Below are 22,732 nucleotides of genomic sequence, written 5' to 3' on the forward strand. Positions count from 1 at the left end.
AACCTTTATAATAAAATCTGGACTAACTTGAGGATAGCACAAATGGTTTAACAACTTTTAAACAACAGTATGATTGAGGGGTATTGGAATAAGGGCTCTCCCCATGAATAAATTCAAATGCATAAAAGTTGATGGTTGAAATATTTAATATTCTCATAAGTTTTAAGTGCTCTACAATTTGAATCTGAGTCTAAATAGCCTTTGATTCCCATTGGCTGTAACACTGTAAAAGGAGAGACTAACAATAATGATTCCCATTGGCTGTATCACTGTAAAAGGAGGGACTAACAATAATCAATAGTCAGATTATACCAATAAAACACCGTAATTAAACGTCTGTCATCACAAGGGTTTCATTGGTGTTACTTTGTATCTTGTTGCAAGATCCTTCTGGAATATAAAAAAAACGAAAACTTATATTCCAACAGTTTATACTTTTTTGTGATTATGTACATAAATGCAAGTAGTATGGTAGCAAATAAATAAAGATTCATCTATATGCATATGTGACAAATGAAACATCATATTTCTGTAAGGGAATATTTTTTTTATTTTTTTTACCTCCACAATATTAAATTTATCATTTACCTCTGTTTACTACTGTAAACCTGTATTGCTCACTTGATGTTTATGTCTGATTGAAAGGTAATACTACTGTAAACTTGTATTGCTCACTTGATGTTTATGTCTGATTGAAAGGTAATACTACTGTAAACCTGTATTGCTCACTTGATGTTAATGTCTGATTGAAAGGTAATACTACTGTAAACCTGTATTGCTCACTTGATGTTTATGTCTAATTGAAAGGTAATACTACTGTAAACCTGTATTGCTCACTTGATGTTTATGTCTGATTGAAAGGTAATACTACTGTAAACCTGTATTGCTCACTTGAAGTTTATGTCTGATTGAAAGGTAATACTACTGAAAACCTGTATTGCTCACTTGATGTTTATGTCTGATTGAAAGGTAATACTACTGTAAACCTGTATTGCTCACTTGATGTTTATGTCTAATTGAAAGGTAATACTACTGTTAACCAGTATTGCTCACTTGATGTTTATGTCTGATTGAAAGGTAATACTACTAAAAACCTGTATTGCTCACTTGATGTTTATGTCTAATTGAAAGGTAATACTACTGTAAACCTGTATTGCTCACTTGATGTTTATGTCTGATTGAAAGGTAATACTACTGTAAACCTGTATTGTTCATTTGATGTTTATGTCTAATTGAAAGGTAATACTACTGTAAACCTGTATTGCGCACTTGATGTTTATGTCTGATTGAAAGGTAATACTACTGTAAACCTGTATTGCTCACTTGATGTTTATGTCTGATTGAAAGGTAATACTACTGTAAATCTGTATTGCTCACTTGATGTTTATGTCTGATTGAAAGGTAATACTACTGAAAACCTGTATTGCTCACTTGATGTTTATGTCTGATTGAAAGGTAATACTACTGTAAACCTGTATTGCTCACTTGATGTTTATGTCTAATTGAAAGGTAATACTACTGTTAACCTGTATTGCTCACTTGATGTTTATGTCTGATTGAAAGGTAATACTACTAAAAACCTGTATTGCTCACTTGATGTTTATGTCTAATTGAAAGGTAATACTACTGTAAACCTGTATTGCGCACTTGATGTTTATGTCTGATTGAAAGGTAATACTACTGTAAACCTGTATTGTTCATTTGATGTTTATGTCTGATTGTAAGGTAATACTACTGTAAACCTGTATTGCTCACTTGATGTTTATGTCTGATTGAAAGGTAATACTACTAAAAACCTGTATTGCTCACTTGATGTTTATGTCTAATTGAAAGGTAATACTACTGTAAACCTGTATTGCGCACTTGATGTTTATGTCTGATTGAAAGGTAATACTACTGTAAACCTGTATTGTTCATTTGATGTTTATGTCTGATTGTAAGGTAATACTACTGTAAACCTGTATTGCTCACTTGATGTTTATGTCTGATTGAAAGGTAATACTACTGTAAACTTGTATTGCTCACTTGATGTTTATGTCTGATTGAAAGGTAATACTACTGTAAACCTGTATTGCTCACTTGATGTTTATGTCTGATTGAAAGGTAATACTACTGTAAACCTGTATTGCTCACTTGATGTTTATGACAAGAAATTTCCAATTAACTACTAAGTTTTCATCTTATATAAAACCAAAGGGTTAATTGTCTTGAGTGTTTTAACAATCTACTTACACTTATTCTAATTTGAGCTGGGTGATATGGTATGCCTCCTAACTTGTTACATAAAGCTTGATGGTGTCGTTCTGGGTCACCAGCTACCAAAACAGGATCTTGGTCGGCCTATAATTATACATGGTATATTTTCCTGTTTATAGATGATCATAGATGTTTTTGTCTCCCAAGGACAAAGTTGCATAAGCCAGGTGTGCTTCTTCCAACGTTAGATTTTTTTTAAAGTTCGTGTCATTTTATGATAAACATAAAAATAAAAATATATGATATGATATGATATGTCTGCTAGAAGGACAAATTTTCACCAAAGACCAAATTAATTTGAGCAACCATAAGTTCTCATAGGTTTCAGCAATGAGCAAACCCGTGTTGTTAAGTAAGCTTTAACAGGCCTTTACATGAAAAATTTAAATCACTTTAAAAAAGAAAAACAACTGACTGATTTATGAAGTACACAATAAACATATATCAAATATGATAGACAGCAACCAGTAACAACCTCGTAAGTACATGCTCCTGACTTAGGACAGTAACTTGGTTAAAAAAAGAGAGCTCTATCATCCTTAACCTGGAAGAGAGTGTAAGAGAACAGCAAAAGTCCTCCACTCTAGTCACTCAGTTATGGTCTATTGACTTTGACACTTTTACAGTTTGTGTTAGAGCAACAACTAATGGTTAGTCAATGATATTTGGTATGAAATTAAATATACAATTCCTAGAATTTGATACAAGACTTATTTACCGGTTCCTGGTTTCTGAAACTATCTATTAATGACTTATTTGCCAGTACCTGGTTTCTGCAACTATCTATTAATGACTGCATTCTTTCGGTGAATCCTTCAGCAAAATTGTCTGGATCGATTGCAATAAAACACTGACCCTGCAATTAATGACAGTATTAATTAAGTACATCAATGTTGGGGGGAATGTGTAAACATGGGACAACACATTAAAATGTTTAGTGAAAATTTGTTTGATAAACCTTATTCACTTTGAAAATATCGAGAGAAAAAATATCAGGTCTTAAAGTCAATAGCCAAAATATGGATTTTTTTTTCGATTTTGGCCATATTGATTTATTTGAAGACTTCGTCTCAGTTGACCAATTTACTGTTTAAAGCTTCTCAAAATCTATTATCTTTGTCAAGTTTCTCAAAACATATAGTCATTTTAAAGATTATAAACCAAAAGAAATGAAAAAAAAAACCACTTTATGTCAATAGTCTACGATTGTTTGCACTCAGACTTATCCATTTGGAGACCTTTCCTTGCCGATAATTTTTCTGTAAAAGTTTCTGTTATTATTAAACAAAACAATCAAATAATTACGCGAAAGGCAGATAGAAAGTGATAACTTTAAAAAAAAAAAAAGGGCTGATTTTTCATAAAAATTAACGACTTAAAAAGAATTTGATCAACTGATCATTTTTGTTTCGCAAGTTTTTCACTAACCTTACTTCAGTTTTTGAGACAGAAGCAAAAAAAAAAACCGACAGTTTTACAACTAATGTATATTTCTATTTACCTAATGTTCCTAAATATACGAAGAACGTTTGTATAATATCAGTCATATCATACATGGTATCTGCCATTTGATGACATCAGGTCATATATGGAGCTACTAAACATTACAGTACACCATCGATAATCATTGTTGCTTACAATTTATTTATTTTTGATATGTTGAAAGGGTAGTAAACATATTAATCGAACATGGTAAGAATACCTTTATATATAGAAGGGTATTCTAACAATACTCTGGAATATTAACGGATTATTAAAGAAACCTACATAGTCTGCTGGTTTATCATGTGTCCGTGCAGGTCTGTGAGTTAGCCCAAATGCACCACCACTGAGGACCCCACATAACACTTCTACCATCATAGCTAAGCCATAACCTTTGTATCCACCTGTTCATTAAGTTAAAAAGTTGTATATTACAATGCATATAAACCCCAGACATCACCAATTACAAAATCCATTGGAACATGTAAATTATATAAACCACTGACCGAATGTGAGAGTTTAGAATGAGAACGAACAATGTTTCCATCATAAAGGATACCGAGACTTTTACCGGAAGATACAACACAGATATTGAAAAATAAAATATATAAAGTAACACAGGACGTAAAAGCAACATTTACCCCTTTGAAACAAAACTAGGAGTGAAAAAGTTGATCAGGAATGGTACGCAGTATCTGGTCCACATGTTGCTTCCGTTGCGTTACTCATGCAAGTTGGTATCCTGTGATAAGTTACATTTGATTAAGTCACAATATAATCATTATAGCGTCCATAAAACTTAAGAAATAAAATTGAAAATGGAAATGGGGAGTGTGTCAAATTGACAACAACCCGACCAAAAGACATACGACAGCCGTAAGCCACAAACGGGTCTTCAACACAGCGTAGAAAATCCAAGCGCCCGGAGGTGGGCTTCATCTTAAGCATGATTTCACTTTAACCATTTAAAAGCATTGATTAAATAGTTTCTTTGTTAGCTATAATTCTCTAACGATGTAGTGATGGTACGAATCACAGGTCATGAAATTTTATATCAATTTGAAAATCTACATTTCATATGCAGACGTTAAGGATATCTTTGGTAAACCGGGGAGGAAAGTTCATAATGAGAAAAATTTCAAAATATAAGTCAAGATATAAAAGACACTTCACTCTATCTGCATGCGATATCATTTATTTCAAAATTTGTTTTGAGTCAGATGTAGTCAACAAAGTCACCAAACTGCGTGTTATTCGGTGAAAGGAAATCATCGATAAGTGGAACATGAAGTTAAGTCAACCAACACAATTGGTTCCCTTACGAATGCAGATTGTCTAAAAAAAAAACGCGTCCCGAGTCAAAATGTAACAAATATGATATTAAAAATGAATGCCTTTATTTTGATGATGTCAATTTTGTAAACTTTTTGATCGTTCCACAGTGTTTTTGTTTCACAAAGTATACGGTTACTGCATTCGCGTTGGTCATCTGTTTTATAAAACGAAATTCCTTTCAATCTGTCTTTGTAAGTTTCGAATGAGGAATACTTGTGAAAAAAACCCCTAGAAAAGTGGAATTATACATAAGAAGAGGGACTTTTTTTTAAATATTTAGTATCCACATTTGATTGACATCACTCTTATTTAGATCCATAGTTGTTCATAAGACATGTTTTAATTGCTAATAAGATATACAACCTTTGGGGGAAACCTATTTTGTGAGCATTTTGAGAGTCCCATCAATAACATATTGTTTGTAAGGACACATGTGTCATTTTGGTAGAGTGAAGGTAGATCCTAATATTCATCTTTGGTTGACAGTGTAAAGGAACACACAATCTTGTATTGTTCAGGATTTCCTCTATTGTAAATTACTTAGAAGTGTTTAGTTTCCAAATAATCGTCAATACCTTATTCATCTTTGTATCAAGTGAAGCTTTGTTTGTAGATAAAACAGCATACTTGTAATGGAGGTAGTAAGTGCTTAACAGTTATAGTGTATTCATGATAAATCGTAAAAAGCAGAATCAGAGACACAATACAAAAATACGATAAAAGTGTTCTTATTGAATACGAATTAGAATTGTTATAGCTGAAATATATGACTTACTACTCTCTTCAGTACCACCTAAGGGAGATAATCCTGCCATTGTTTTGAATTGGTATGTTTCCTGTGCAAATAAAAAAAATCTAAAGTGCTTTAAAATACGCTTATACAGAACAATGAGCACGTGAACGATATAAGCTTAAAAATCTGTGAAAGAGTTGTCATAAATTAAAGACCCGTGTCTTGCATAAAAATAATTTAGAAGGCAGTTCTATGAAATTTTCAAAAGTCAATGTCACATAAGTATCATTACTGAAATTACATGGACTAGTTAACAATGCATTTAAATTTTCATAAGCCTTCTACTAGCGGTGTTCAATGACCTCGACTTCCCATTAGGGTCTCACCATGGCGGAAAATTGAGAATATATATCGCGAAAAAAACTAATTCTATTACGACATACATTGTACATCGTAGTTGTAAACCATGTACACCCACTGAGCAATAACTTACATGTTCATTTACATCAACTAATCAACAACTTACATTTCAGTTTACACCAATAAAGCAACAACTTAGATGTCCATTTACATCAACAAAGTAACAAATTGCATGCCCATCTACACCAATAAAGCAACAACTTGCATTCTATCTACAGAGTAACAACTTAGATGTCCGTTAACATCAACAGAGTGTCCGTTAAAATTAACAGAGTAACAACTTACATGTCCATTTACACTAACAAAGCAACAATTTAGATGTCCATTAACATCAACAGAGTAACAATTGGCATGTCATTTACATCAACAAAGCAACAATTAACATTTGCATTTACAACAAATGAAGGGCAAAAGATACCAGAGGGACATTCAAACTCATCAATAAAAGATAAGCTGACAACGTTATGACTATAAAGGAAAACACTTACAATAGTAATCAAGACTCAACATAGTAAACTAAAGGCTAAGCAACACGAACCACGCAAAATTAGGTGGTGATCTCATGTGCTCCGGAAGGGTGAGCAGATCCTGTTCCTCATGTGGCACCCGTCGTGTTGCTCATGTTATTACAAACTCGGTAAACAATATAATTCGGTAGGTAACATTCGTGGAAAGGAAACAGGTTTGTAGTTACGACATCAGGAACATATCCGATATCGTCTGTGAAATGGATATTCTGTAACGGTCAACCAACTCGTGATGGGGTACGTAAATAGTTATCAAAGGTACTAGGATTATAATTTAATACGCCAGACGCGCGTTTCGTCTACATAAGACTCATCAGTGACGCTCAGATCAAAACAGTTAAAAAGCCAAACAAATACAAAGTTGAAGAGCATTGAGGACCCAAAATCCCCCAAAAAATGTGCCAAATATGGCTAAGGTAATCTATTCCTGGGCGTAAGAAAATCCTTAGTTTTTCGAAAAATTCAAAGTTTTGTAAACAGAAAAATGACCATATAATTGATATTCATGTCAACACCGAAGTGCTGACTACTGGGCTGGTGATACCCTCGGGGACGAAACGTCCACCAGCAGTGGCATCGACCCAGTGGTGTAAATAGTTATCAAAGGTACCAGGATTATAATTTAATACGTAAAATTTACGAAGTAAAGATTTCAACTTCGCCATTTGGAACTAACTCTTGGTTTGACAGCTTCCGTGTGAACAGCAATCCTCTATCAAGGAAATCATGATAGGAAATACAAACCCTGGAATATCGTATCAATTTGGAGATATATATTCTGTATGCAGGCGATGAATGAATGTTGCTACATAGAAATGGAAAGTTCACAATTGGGAAGCTGAAATCATCCCTAATTTGTTAAGTTTTGTTTTCAACCATCATTGTCAATTACTAGATGTAAGTCAAGATATGATGCAGACTTTACTGTATCTGTTGGATCCATTATTTCCCGTTCGATGGGATAGATCCCTTCAACATAGTCACCAAATCGAAAATCAAAATTAAAGGATATTGCTAACTTCTTCACTTTCATACTAAGATGTTTTGATATGAAGTCAGCCTCATAAGAATAAAGGAACAAGTCAGCAAGAAGAGGGACACAATTTGTACCAATGGGAATGCTGATGATTGTTGAAAATTATTATCATTATTTTTTCTGTGTTTTAACGACACTTTTAAGAACCACTTATGGGCTATTTCGTGGCGGCCAATTTTTATTGGTGGAGGAAGCCGAAGTTTGTTGAAAAACACTTCCTCTAAACGTAGAGTTTTTGGTAAATCAAGAAATCAAGCATTTTGATAATGTCAATTTCAGAGAATTTTTTGTTAGAATCAGAGTGATGTTTTACAAAGTAGGATGTATCCATTCCTTAGACAAGATACTTGTATCTACGTTGGCAATTCTTTTTTGTGAAACAAAGCAATATCAACTCTTTCAATTTGTCTTCCTTTAGTTTGAAATGTGGAATACTTGTGTGAAGTGTAGAACAGTCATTATTTTTTAATAAATTTGCAGGATGAAATAGTCTTAGATTGTATGCACTCTAAAAGATCTTTAGAATAATCTGATTAGCGCCACCTCTAGAATTGGCAGTTTTACAATAACTTTAAATCCCGGCTTAGATTGTTGATAAAATTGATATTAATCATTTAGAAATAGATTTCATGGAGCACTTAGAAGACCCAATAATAGACCGTTGTTTGTAAGGGTATTTATGTAGTTTACGTATCCAATACAGTGATGGAAGATCCAGTTTTTCATCTTTGGTTGAATTTCCAACGGAACATAGAACAGACCTATGATTATCTAGGATTTCTTCTTTAATAAGTATATGTTGAGTTCCCAAGTTATGAAACAGTTTATGTTATGTGATTTACACACAGAAACGATGTTGTTTTGGGCTTGATCTGCGGGGACAACAACATATTTCTCATGGAGGTAGGACAAGTGTTTTGCTACATTTGGTTTAGACCGTAATAAAAATAAAATTAGACGTCGGATGGGTTTGCATCAACAACCTCGCAGCCTTTATCCATTCGGAAAGAGTATCTACGTCTTCTGTCACGCATTTAACCCATTAGTCTTGCATACTAGTAATCCTCGACTGAATCCATCAGTATTTTGAAGTTGTGTTTCAAATTGATGGATTGACGCTCACGATATTTCGTCCTGTGGATACTAGTAACACATGTCGATTTCAATGTTGATGTCACCAGTAATCACGCAGCCAGCTGGATTATATATGAATGGGGAACTAGAACAGGTGCAATTCCAGATTTAGACTTGAAATCGTCAATATTGAGAACCTACAACAATTTACATGTCCATTTACACCAACAAAATCCAACAAAATAACAACTTACAAGTCTATAAACACTAATAAAGAAAACACTAACATGTCCATTTACATAAAATAGAAAATGGAACAACTTACATGTCCATCTTTATCAACTGCCCAACCTGTAGGAAGTGGTTGATCTCGTCTACCTTTTAGTTCACACTATAATTGAAAATACAATAAAATTTCTTCTTTGATATACATAAACAATACTTTTTTTCTCTCTTTGTGTATGTATGCCGCTTGGTTGCCTATTTTAGTCAAGATAAGTCTACCTCTGATTATATCAGTTTTAGAACATATGCATTTAAAATAAAAAGTAGCAAAGATGTGCCATACTTTTAAACTAATCAGTTTTGTATGAACTAACAATATAATCTCAGATAACTATATGGCAATCTATTTATTCTGTTTTAGAGACTTTACTAGAGTTCAAGAGTAGTTTCTATGCTTTGACGGATGCAGTTTGACTGTTGAACTATCCCTGATTGATTATTGTATAAATGTTTATCTTTCCCATTGCTACTGCTGTAGTGGCCATATCTAGAACAAAACTGTCGCCGTTTTGAGCTGGTGCGCCTAGACTTAAGGGATTTGTACCTAATACTTTCTGTAATATAAAAAAAGGGTTATAATACAGGCAGATGTGTGTGTGTGTGTGTGTAGGTGTGTGTGTGTGTGTGTGCGTGTTTAAACTCTCAGACTCACCATAGTTGTTTAATTGTGTAATATTTGTTTTTCTTGAAAACAATAAATTTTTAGCAATATGATTTATTTTATTTCGCCTTATCTTTTTTGTGAATCATATTTCAGAATAAAAGTTATCTCTTCAAAAGATTAAATAGAAAAATCTAAATTAAGAAAACAAAAACTAATATTTTACATCGATTTTGTTTTGTTGTTTAAATAAAGCACACAAAGTGTGGTGAAATACAATATTACTTACTGACTTAGCTCGTGTTGGGACCAGCATCGGAGAGGTATTAGTAAAAGCCATTCCCTAAATTAAAATAAAAAAATAGTTAGAGTTTTTAAGTATCAAACAAAACATTAAACTTTAATGAACATTCATTTTTAATCATCTGTGAAGCATTGAATACAAATTCTATTATGATTTTTTATATTAATTGTTTTTTGCTTTTAACTAGCTGTCAGTAACTGCGAGTACTCTCAAATTATATTTGCTTGTTAATTCGACCTGTTGATACTGTTTATAAGGCTTTTTTGTTATTTTATATTAATATGGATCTTTTCTATATACCAGCTTCGATTATTTGGAATATCTTCTAATTTTCACTTCTTCGTATTACATTTGTATAAACTTCAAGATTTACCTGTATTATTAAAACCGGTTTTTTTTCATCAAAAGTGATTATTTTCGAAAGGTTAAATATTTGGCAGTGGTGTCTTGCCATGGCTTTGTTTGGACTTGTTTTTTTGCTTTTTGGCCTTGAATGTTTGTCCCTAATATTTTATTAACAGTGCATTTGCATTCAGATATCGCAGATCAAATTTATTCGTTCATAGTGTGTTAATTTACGTTTTTTGATTGATATTTTATCGTGTGTTTTTCTATGTTGTGAACTTGTGATGTTATGCTATTGTTTCAAAAAAAGGGAGAAGGTTTGGTACCATTAAAACGTTTAATCCCGCTGCAAATGTTTACACCTGTCCCAAGTCAGGAATCTGATGTACAGTAGTTGTCGTTTGTTTATGCAATTTATACGTTTTTCTCGTTTCTCGTTTTTTATATAGAGTACATGACCGTTGTTTTTTTCCGTTTGAATGGTTTTACACTTGTAATTTTGGGGCCCTTTATAGCTTGTTGTGCGGTGTGAGTCAAGGCTCCGTGTTGAAGGCCGTACAATGACCTATAATGGTTTACTTTTATAAATTGTTATTTGGATGGAGAGTTGTCTCTTCCTATATCTAATAACCACATCAATGATAATTCATGTCAGCACAAAAAGTGCAGACTAACGGGCTTGTGATACCCTCGGGGAAAAAAATCTCCACCAGCAGTGGCATCGATCCAGTGGTTGTAAATAAACTCATCATAGATACCAGGACTAAATTTTGTATATACGCCAGACGCGCGTTTCGTCTACAAAAGACTCATCAGTGACGCTCGTATCCAAAAAAGGTAAAAAGGCCAAATAAAGTACGAAGTTGAAGAGCATTAATAATCACTTACTATAAGTCCTTGTTCAATTGCGCGTAAACTGTACCACCCAGCTGTACCAAAATGGTTAGAACCTTTAAAAAAGAACAGATGGTTAATAATCATGTGTATGACAAATCTTTTTTAAAAGTATCACATATTCTTTTACTATATTTTCCTTTCTTCCTTGACAGTAATAGTTACAATATAAATAGAACGAGTTGAGCAGTTCAAATTAACTATATATTATATAAAAAAAAACATGTGTTTTAAAATCCATAACACAATTGATTTTGATTGCTGGTTAGAACATAAGCCTGAGTTAACTGATTTTGTCAGAGTACTATTATCTTACCTCGACATGAAACAATACCTATACCGGCTGATTTTGTCAGAGTACTATTATCTTACCTCGACATGAAACAATACCTATACCGGCTGATTTTGTCAGAGTACTATTATCTTACCTCGACATGAAACAATACCTATGCCGGCTGATTTTGTCAGAGTACTATTATCTTACCTCGACATGAAACAATACCTATACCGGCTGATTTTGTCAGAGTACTATTATCTTACCTCGACATGAAACAATACCTATGCCGGCTGATTTTGTCAGAGTACTATTATCTTACCTCGACATGAAACAATACCTATACCGGCTGATTTTGTCAGAGTACTATTATCTTACCTCGACATGAGACAATACCTATGCCGGCTGATTTTGTCAGAGTACTATTATCTTACCTCGACATGAAACAATACCTATGCCGGCTGATTTTGTCAGAGTACTATTATCTTACCTCGACATGAAACAATACCTATGCCGGCTGATTTTGTCAGAGTACTATTATCTTACCTCGACATGAAACAATACCTATACCGGCTGATTTTGTCAGAGTACTATTATCTTACCTCGACATGAAACAATACCTATGCCGGCTGATTTTGTCAGAGTACTATTATCTTACCTCGACATGAAACAATACCTATACCGGCTGATTTTGTCAGAGTACTATTATCTTACCTCGACATGAGACAATACCTATGCCGGCTGATTTTGTCAGAGTACTATTATCTTACCTCGACATGAAACAATACCTATACCGGCTGATTTTGTCAGAGTACTATTATCTTACCTCGACATGAAACAATACCTATGCCGGCTGATTTTGTCAGAGTACTATTATCTTACCTCGACATGAAACAATACCTATACCGGCTGATTTTGTCAGAGTACTATTATCTTACCTCGACATGAAACAATACCTATGCCGGCTGATTTTGTCAGAGTACTATTATCTTACCTCGACATGAAACAATACCTATACCGGCTGATTTTGTCAGAGTACTATTATCTTACCTCGACATGAGACAATACCTATGCCGGCTGATTTTGTCAGAGTACTATTATCTTACCTCGACATGAGACAATACCTATGCCGGCTGATTTTGTCAGAGTACTATTATCTTACCTCGACATGAGACAATACCTATGCCAGCCTATTTTGTCAGAGTACTAGAGTACTATTATCTTACCTCGACATGAGACAATACCTATGCCGGCTGATTTTGTCAGAGTACTATTATCTTACCTCGACATGAGACAATACCTATGCCAGCTGATTTTGTCAGAGTACTATTATCTTACCTTGACATGAGACAATACCTATACCGGCTGATTTTGCTTTGTGTATTGCCAAGTCCATACAGAATCTAGCTACATAAGGTCCTGAAATATTTATGTTAAATGTTCAAAAGTACCAGGATTATAATTGTATACGCCAGACGCGCGTTTCGTCTATATAAGACTCATCAGTGACGCTCAAATCAAAATAGTTAAAAAGCCAAATAAATACAAAGTTGAAGAGCATTGAGGATCCAAAATTCCAAAAAGTTGTGCCAAATACGGCTAAGGTAATCTACTCCTGGGGTAAGAAAATCCTTAGTTTTTCGAAAAATTACAATCAGTTTCAAATCAATTAAATCAAACTTTTTATTTGTACATGCGTATGTGTGAGTCTATGTTTACCAATTTTTTTAAGTTTTACCGTGGATTATACAAACTATAATACATGTTTCCTACTCTCAATTCAAGCCTCCATCAAAATGGATTTTTTTTTATAATTGTTAAACTGACCAATTTAAAATCCAAACCACATAATGTTCTTATGTCTTACGGTCACAGAAAGATGTTGTATTGGTACTTCAAAGTAACGAAAACTAGATTAGTATAGAGTAGTAGTTTCACTTCTGAATATACCGAGGCATAACCATCAGACACGTTCAGGGAATATCGCCAGACGGTATGATAGTACGGTGACCAGAGTGAACATTTTAAAAATTTAATCGTCAAAAATTGTATACGGCTGTATCATTTATCATTCGAATTGCAAATATATGTACTTTAAAATAAATTTGGTCGTCAAAACTAAAAATGGTGCAGTTTTTCAGATATCGAGATCAAAGGTCAATCATCATGTTCCATACATAATTGCAATGGATATTAGATAACAACAAAAATACCTTATCGCATATATTTTTTTAGCAAAACAGCATGGGTTCTGTTTTTTCATTCCATTTTTCACCCAAAAATCAAAAATTATCCTAAAATAAACTGTTTCGATAAAGTAAAACACTTTTAAAAAAAGGGGGGTGATTTTTTACTTAAAAAGAAGTATTTTTTTTCGAAACAATCATTATTTGAAGCATCAAAACTATAATAAATGAATATAAAATACGAAAAAACATGCCTGCTTTAAGATAAATATCTTTTATTACCCAATATAGGTTTAACAATTAAGTTTTGTACACTTAGGATACGGTTGGTACACGCTAAATTTACAACAAACTCTATAAACACAGACGGATATGTGGCTTTAAAAAAACTTTTAATATGTTTTACCATGCATTACAAGATACAAGTCAGCGCAGAACATATACACAATTGTAAAAAGTATTTTGGATTACATTTAACTGTCTGAAATCTTTAGATTGATAATAAAAAGTAAAATCACAAAAATACTAAACTCAGAGGAAAATCAATTTGGAAAGTCCATAATCACATGGCAAAATCAAAAAACAAAACGCATCAAAAACGAATGGACAAGAACTGTCATATTCCTGACTTGGTACAGGCATTTTCAAATGTAGAAAATGGTGGATTAAACCTGGTTCTATAGCGCTAATCCTCTCACTTTAATAACAGTCTCATCAAATTCCGCTACATTTACATGATGCGTTAAATAAACAGTCACAATTAATAAAATAGTCAAAACATGGGTACATCAGTCATCATTGTATAACAATTTAACAGGACACAAAAACTTCTACTATCTACGAACACATGGATTGATATGAGTAATAAATGATACAATATCAGAAATGCACATTCAATTTGCAAATCGCAACAAAAGCCTTATATATACTGGCAAATACAATTTAGTTTTCAAACTTCTTCTGTTAGGGCATGTGTATAAACGTTCTTGCATGATTCTGATCCTTGGCAGGAACATAAGTCGGTACATGCAAGGTTTTGGGCGAAACAAACACACGACTTTTTACATTGTGATTTTCCCTTACACGAACACACGAGGTCATGAAGAAAATCTGCTGACATGTTTCCTTCAAAGTAGACAGGGTGCAAGGAATCTTTGAATGATTTCCATCCGTATTCCAATGGTGAAGGCAGGGTTGGTTTTGCAAGATAAGAAGCATGCCAAATTTTGGTCTGAAATGAGGCACGAAGGATATGCTGTCGAAGCGCCGCTTCAGAGGGTGGCAATCTGACCAGACTTGAATCCTTGCTTGTAGCAAGCTTAACTCGAAGTTTGTTAATGTCCTGATGACATGACAGGATGCATATTTCTGCTTTTGGTCGTAAAGTCTTGCCACAAACCGTCTAGAGCATGATATGGCAGTCTCTGTGTCGGAATCTCCTAAATTGTACAGATCACTGAAATCAAATACTGCATCTTTCAATACTTTATACACTGACTTTTTACCAATTCCAAATAAAGAAGATGTAGTGTCACACCCAGAGAGAGCATGTACGGCAGGAGAAACTCTACAAATAATTTCAGGGAGTGAAGAACACAGTTGGTGAATTGGCAAAAACCTTCTGTTATCTTTTAAAGTACCAATATTTCCCATTTGGATCCAAAATTCACTCGTATTGTTCATTTGCTTGAAAAAATGAATACAGAGAACACTGACATCTATATCAGATGTTTTGATAATAATCCTGCCTTTCTTTCTCATCTCTTTCAATCTTTTGTCTGCATGTAAAGCCTGAAGGATCATGCGGGTGTCTGTCTCTTCCTGAGTACTGAACAATTCAGGACATTCAACGACTTCCTGGTCAGAAATAACTTTAGCAATTTCAGGATCTTCAAAGGAACCTGTCATATAATCAGTATGCCCAGGGAGCACTAATAGAGGATTGCTTTTAATGAACTTGACCAAGAAGTCACCAAAAAAAATAATGAGAGCCTGCTTGTTTTCTTTAACAGAAAGAAATTTCTTCCAGTCGGGGACATTTCTTCCTTCAATAACCTGAAACACCTTTGCATGAGCAGTGACTTTGGTACGACGCTCTCTTTCAGCTGACTTAATGGAGTGTTTTACATCATACCGATCAAAAACATCGGCCACTGTGTGAGCTTTTTCAAAACAACTTGATAAATAATTGCAATAGGCAAGAGCAAGATCTCCAAAGGTTTCATGTTTCTTTGCATCCATGCACTGAACTATAGCCATACCGTCTCTTATATAAGTTGTCAACGAAGGATCAAAATCTGGCAACGAAAGAACCGGCGATACTTCATATCTTCATGGAACAAAGAAACCGGAATAGGCCCAAGTGGAAGTGAGAGAATACTTTCAATAGTAACATCATCTCTGCTGTTAGCCGAAACAAGAGCCCGTCTAAAAACAATTTCTGGATTTATATGGCCGGTTATAATTTCGCCTGATTTACACTTAAGGGTTGTCTTAGCGTTCATATGTTCAAATGTTTTCAATTTGGACTTGGTAATAGGACTATAGAAGCTACCGGATTGGTCTAAAGAAAGCGCACTCTTAACAAATTTTCTGCATATATTTTCTCCTTCATCTACTGCAGAAAGCAAAGAATCCCGAACTTCTCTAGTAGCATGCATGCCTGTAGAGATATTAATGAGACAAGGAGGGTGGGCATCTATATCAAAGGGATCAGTCATGGTTTGGTTCAAATGAGTTACTATTGCTTGTACTTGTTCTTCGTCTCGCTTCAAAGCTGTTTTATTGGTTTCCTCATGCGAATTGTCACTTTTGCATGTAATACCTGCTCTTTCATTCATTTCATTACTAAAGGACGCCAATAAATGACGAGTCAGAGTCCACCTTATAAGAGCAGATTTCTGATTTGTAATTCCAACGATACCACCTGAACCCTTTGAATCTTTTATGATGGTTTTGTCAGTGCCCATATCACTCCAAATACCATTGAACGTGCCTTGCTTTTGTCTGATAGAAAACTCCCCTAGTTTAAAAGCTGATTCGATCTCTGCTGGTAGTTCGAGCATATCAAGAATATATACAGGCATCCATCTAGAGTAATTTGTACGGTATGTAATGTAAAAATAGGGCAGCATTTTGGATGAAGATATTAAATGTGCCGACCAATTACCTTCTCGTTCTGCTCGTACATTTGACAGCATAATTTGAACGGCAACGAGGAACATATCCCAATATTTGAAAGTAGGTGATACATCGTGACCCCATTCTTTGAACAGACCAATAAGAGGTTGTACATGGTCTTCAAACATCTTTTCCATTCTAGTTTTAATGTCTGAGGCTTGGTCCGTTTGATCACATATACTTGTATGGAACTCTAACAACACATTCCAAAAACGCAGATGGTATCTGATCGAAGTAATCAAAGGTCCTACACCAGTGTATAAATGCTGATATAAAAAGAACTTGAAGGGCTTCAAACACAAGCGTGAACCCTCTGACAGCCCTGTTAAACTCTTTACCATTCAACATAAGTTCGGCTGTATTTCCAGCGTACACACCAGAATCTACCAACAAATCGCGAAGACCGCCATCGGCCCAAAGTTTCCCGATAGAGGCTAAGAAACACGACAAACTGTGGAAACCACCAAGCCTGAGAATATGGCGATTAAAAATGTCAGACTTCGACCATTTGACTTGTTGTGCGATTGCATAGAGTTGCTGGTAAAATGTTTGAATAGCGTAATCCTGTCCAGTATCATTAGACATGTCAAGACATTTCTTCATGGCAGGATACACTGTGGCCATATCATTTGGTTTCGAATCTATAATTGGAGGATATGCTACAACTGTAACATCGGCGCCCTTTTTAGACAAAAGACAATTGTACCCTGTCCAAAAAGGAATCGTTTGTTCATTCACTTTTATTTCCATTGGCAACTCTATAACATCCCTTGACAAAAGTCTGGAGAAAACCCATATCTGATCGACATCATTACTCTTAATATAATCACATAATTGAAGTTTATCGAAAGCATCCGATCGTCGTGTAGGTTCTGACCTACATTTTGGTTTAAGGTAAGGAATGGCATCGGTCAATGATGCTGTTGTATCATCTATATCCAAAGATCTCTCTATTCCTCGCTTAATTCGTTCTGACCCATAGCTATGAACGCCAGTTGATTTAATTTGAAATACAGCCCTAGCTAGAGAATGGAAGGTGTTTTTTCCATCTATTGTCTCAGCGTTTATGTCAATATTATCAGAACCCTCTTGAATCAATCGACCTCCTTCTGAAATGGGACGAATACCTCCTGGGATGTATCAATCGCCATTAATACGACTTATCTCATGGTTTGCAACACTGGTAAGGTATCTCCGCAATTCGGTATAGGTAACGCAAAACCCATGCGCGTTCAGAATTTCAATAAGGCGCTTCGACCCAAACTCGTGGTAAACTTGAATTGCAAGACCAAGATGAAAAGGTGTAAGGATATTGAGGCTAGTTGCAACAATACAGTCCGTTAAAGCCAAACATTTCCTCACACTTTCTGTTTTGATATTAGAAGGAACAGTGCAAGTGCTAAAGGCTTTTTCGTCTGTAATCCAACTTAGTAGTTTAACCAAAGAAGCGGGCATTGACTGTAAAGAACTTTCGAATGATACCTCTGTTGAAGTTGGGTAGTTTTATTTAAAAACTCTTACTTTTTCAATGTCTCTCCGAATTAAACTTGCTACTGAATAAAGGAGTTGGTCATCCGTTTGTTCGTTATACATACGTCTCGTTTGTTTTTCATTTGACCATTTTAACTCAGTTTTCAAATTACTGGCTGCCTTGATCGCATCCCCTAGTGTTATATTGCTACTCATTATCATGTTGGACTTACCCTGACCTTGTTGTGATTGAATAACAACAGAATCACCGTAATGGTTTTCCAAATATCGCTGCAGTTTCCTTGTTGTAAAGCTTGTAGGCATATTTTCTGGTAGGTATGAACCAAACTTCTCAATTAAAGAGGATAAAAGAAATGCCTTTTTATGCCTTAATAAATCATCATTTATGCAAGAGATTAATTTGGAAAAATCAGCTGCATTTATGGATTCACATTCTGAAGTTGAGTTACCAACGACCTCAATATCTTTTTTTAAATACGTTAGATATTTTGTTATGCACTGGTTATGGTAAAAAGCTTGCTCTTTAAAATTGGCTTGACTAATTTTATGTAGCAAGTTTAAATCACCGTTATGGTTTGCAGCGTTTGTTATACGACTAACCCTTTCATCTGATTCAATTTTCAAAAGTTTTTTGTCTTGCTTGTAGCTTTTCTTATTACAAAATATACAAGCACTCCAATTTGTAGGAGAAGACATAGATCGAGTTAAGATACTCGTGACTGGACTGGACTGGGCTGAACATTCCGCTACTTCATCATCTTGTCTCTTAATAAACACCGCAATGTTGTGTTCACTTGTATAAGACTTGTAGCAACTTTTATGATAAACCATTTCCAAACTGTCATTCGGTATATCATCGAATGAATCATATTCACTAATCAATTTCAAGTAAATCTCATCTTTACGCTTACCAGCTGCAGCAAAAAACCGAGATTTACTGTTATGTGTAAATAAAACTACGGTTGCATTACTGCTTTCTGGCAAATTACACATTTTTCTAATATTAAACTTGGTTTGAGTCGCTTTGCAGTACTTGGGCCAAGTTTCAACGGACTTCCCTGTTGTGCCATCTTTTGGAGTTAGACCAGACCTCAATTTCTAAAAATAACTTCCAACTAAATAATTTATATTCCTCTTCAAAGAATTAAACCTAATCAACACAACCTCAAAATTGAACAAACAACAAACAAAAATATCTAAGAAACCAAAAACTAAAGTCTTTGACCAAATACAAGTAATATCATGTGATAATTGCTATATAGTAATCGAGCATATGGTGCGCTCGAAGTTCAAAATCAATAAGGTTTATAATATCGGATCACCCGTACCTGACACGACTTTTCGGAAAATTAAGTTAGATTGTATTTTGATAGTGAATATTTTGAATGCTATTTTACATCTTTTTGTGAAATTTGTTATGATAAAAAATTATGTCACTGAAAAGAGTATTTGCTGAATTTTCACGTTGTATAAATAAGTTCATAATTTAACGATACGTGCGTTCTTGCAAAGTATTGAAATACGGTGAAGCAACAAAATGTCCAAAGTTTTAGAACTTTGTAACTTCATATTTATTTAACAAAAGACTTATAATGTTATTTTTATTGCTTAATGAATAACATATTATATGTGCTATTCAAATCCTATACGGAATACATATATTTGACAACGATTTAAAAAAAATTGCCGAAATTACATGCCTCGTAGAGTCCACATTTTATGACATGTTTGCTAACAAAACGGCAAATTAAAAAAAAAATGCACCGTACGACTTTTTGACGACCAGTCTAAAATTAAAGTAAAATCATTTCTCTAGATGTATATCAATTTTTAGCCGTATACCCTAAAGTGAAATTAAACTCTGTTAATAATCGCCTTTTTACTATTCCTTCACCGTACTATGACTAGTATGGTGCATTACACATTTGAACATATTCATTTCTCAGTGGAAATGTTTGCATCGGAATCTAGTAAAGGGACGAAAGATACCAAAGGGACAGTCAAACTCATATATCTAAAACAAACTGACAACGCCATGGTAAAATGCACTACAGAGCAATGACTTGAAAAAAGCAAAACAAACAGTGCAGTATTAATTATCTGACTGTTCTAATTGGGTACGATTGAAATGTTTTGCAAACATATAATACATGTTGCACGAGACCTTTTCTTATTGGCACTTTTCACACGAAACGTTTATACAATGCAAAATTGATCCATGTCCATATGTTAACAGTATGAACAGTTTACTGTACAAGCTTTAAGAAAACATACCTATTAAATTATTACCGTCTACCAAAGCAGTAGCCGACGTTTCTTTCAGGACGCTTGGTTCTAGATCTTCTGTTGATGTCATTCCGGACTTTATTTCATTCATGTATTGTTCTGTGAAAATAAAACATCAAGTCCACTTTATGTTTTGTTCTTTAATTGAATGTCTATGGAGCAAAACAAAAGTTCTTTACTTGCTTACTAGTACATGTAACATGAATACTGTCGGGTTAGACTTAATCGGTTCAAAATAATGGCAAATAGCATATAACTTAAAGCCTTTACATGATTATAAGAATGAGTCGAATGTTGGCGTTTGATTTGGAATTTCGTAGTGTGCAGTTTTTGGCTTTTCGTGTTATCCGTGTATGCATTAACTGAGTAAGGCGGAAATTATCAGCCCAAATCTTATATGCAATTGAAAAAATATTTTTTCATTGTGGGAAAATCGATAGGAATATAACACAATTGTATGGCAAGCCGTTTGAACTTCAAGGTATCTCATATGATATATAAGATATCTTATTTAATATACAAGATATCATCAGGAGCCCATTACTAGACATGAACTTCTGATATAAAAACACAAAAAAAAGGGGACGAAAGATACCGAAGAGACAGTCAAACTCATAAATCGAAAATAAACTGACAATGCCAAGACTAAAAATGAAAAAGACAAACAGACAAACAATAGTACACACACAATAGAAAACTAACGAATAAGCAACACGGACCCCATTAAAAACTAGGGGTGGTCTGAGGTGCTCCAGAAGGGTAAGCATATCCTGCTCAACATGTGGCACCCGTCGTGTTGCTTATGTTATAACAAATTCGGTAAATAGTCTATTTCGATAGATCTCATACATTTCTTCCTAAGAAGTTCCACATATAATATACAAGATATCTTACAATCATGTGAGAGTCTGTTTAGAAAGCCATGCTATTTATGACATTAAAGTAAAAACACTGTGCTGTCTTATGAAATTAAGGAAAGATTTAAAATATTTCGTTTGATTTGACTATGTTATATACTTTTATATATAGTTTGCTGTTTCATGTGCAGCCACTCAATATCCATATATCATTTTATCTTTTATAGATAACTGAAGTTATTGCATATTTATACTGAGACAATGAGTTGTATATGTATCAGATAAATTTCAGTATACTAATAAGAAGGATACATATTATCTAACCTAGTTTGTTTAATCCATGGCTGGCGTGTCCTCTACACTCAGCGGATACAATAAGATCAGCAAGAACTGTTCCATGCTTTAGTTTGAGGCCAACAGCTTCCATGGAACGGATGACAAAACTATGAACTTCTTCTTTAGTGACAACAATTGACTCTTCAGTCGCCATCCTGATTACCTGGGTTGCACAAAGGAAGCAATAAATAGATTTATTATTAGGTTGTGTTTATTCGGAGATAAGGTATCAACTAAATTGTAATGCACTAACACGAAGATATTTATCCTAGATAATGACCCGAGTTAAATATTAAATTTCAATCATGCATTAGGGTCCCAGGATAGACATTAGTTAGAGAAAACAGAATTGAGAGTGGGTCCCAGGATAGACATTAGTTAGAGAAAACAGAATAGAGAGTGGGTCCCAGGGTAGACATTAGTTAGAGAAAACAGAATAGAGAGTGGGTCCCAGGATAGACATTAGTTAGAGAAAACAGAATTGAGGATGGGTCCCAGGATAGACATTAGTTAGAGAAAACAGAATTGAGAGTGGGTCCCAGGATAGACATTAGTTAGAGAAAACAGAATTGAGAGTGGGTCCCAGGATAGACATTAGTTAGAGAAAACAGAATAGAGAGTGGGTCCCAGGGTAGACATTAGTTAGAGAAAACAGAATAGAGAGTGGGTCCCAGGATAGACATTAGTTAGAGAAAACAGAATAGAGAGTGGGTCCCAGGGTAGACATTAGTTAGAGAAAACAGAATAGAGAGTGGGTCCCAGGATAGACATTAGTTAGAGAAAACAGAATTGAGAGTGGGTCCCAGGATAGACATTAGTTAGAGAAAACA

At 34.4% G+C, this 22,732-nt stretch overlaps 1 protein-coding gene and 1 long non-coding RNA gene across 2 annotated transcripts in view; both read right to left on the minus strand.

Annotated features, from left to right (window-relative positions):
* The window catches only part of LOC134706327 (uncharacterized), a 259,296-nt gene that overhangs the window by 76,366 nt on the left and 160,198 nt on the right, over positions 1 to 22,732 (minus strand). The gene's annotated exons all lie outside the window — the stretch shown is intronic.
* LOC134704866 (uncharacterized oxidoreductase YjmC-like) lies at positions 262 to 22,117 on the minus strand. Its single transcript, XM_063563651.1, has 12 exons — positions 21,891 to 22,117; positions 20,698 to 20,808; positions 12,905 to 12,985; positions 11,287 to 11,348; positions 10,039 to 10,092; positions 9,604 to 9,702; positions 9,189 to 9,254; positions 5,849 to 5,909; positions 4,024 to 4,142; positions 2,975 to 3,112; positions 2,233 to 2,340; positions 262 to 390 (listed from the first exon to the last, which is right to left on the minus strand). Exons 1-12 carry the CDS (start codon positions 22,054 to 22,056, stop codon positions 343 to 345), a joined length of 1,113 nt encoding a protein of 370 aa, XP_063419721.1. The 5' UTR covers positions 22,057 to 22,117; the 3' UTR covers positions 262 to 342.

Source organism: Mytilus trossulus, chromosome 2, assembly GCF_036588685.1.
Source record: "Mytilus trossulus isolate FHL-02 chromosome 2, PNRI_Mtr1.1.1.hap1, whole genome shotgun sequence".
Taxonomy (NCBI): Eukaryota; Metazoa; Mollusca; class Bivalvia; order Mytilida; family Mytilidae; genus Mytilus; species Mytilus trossulus.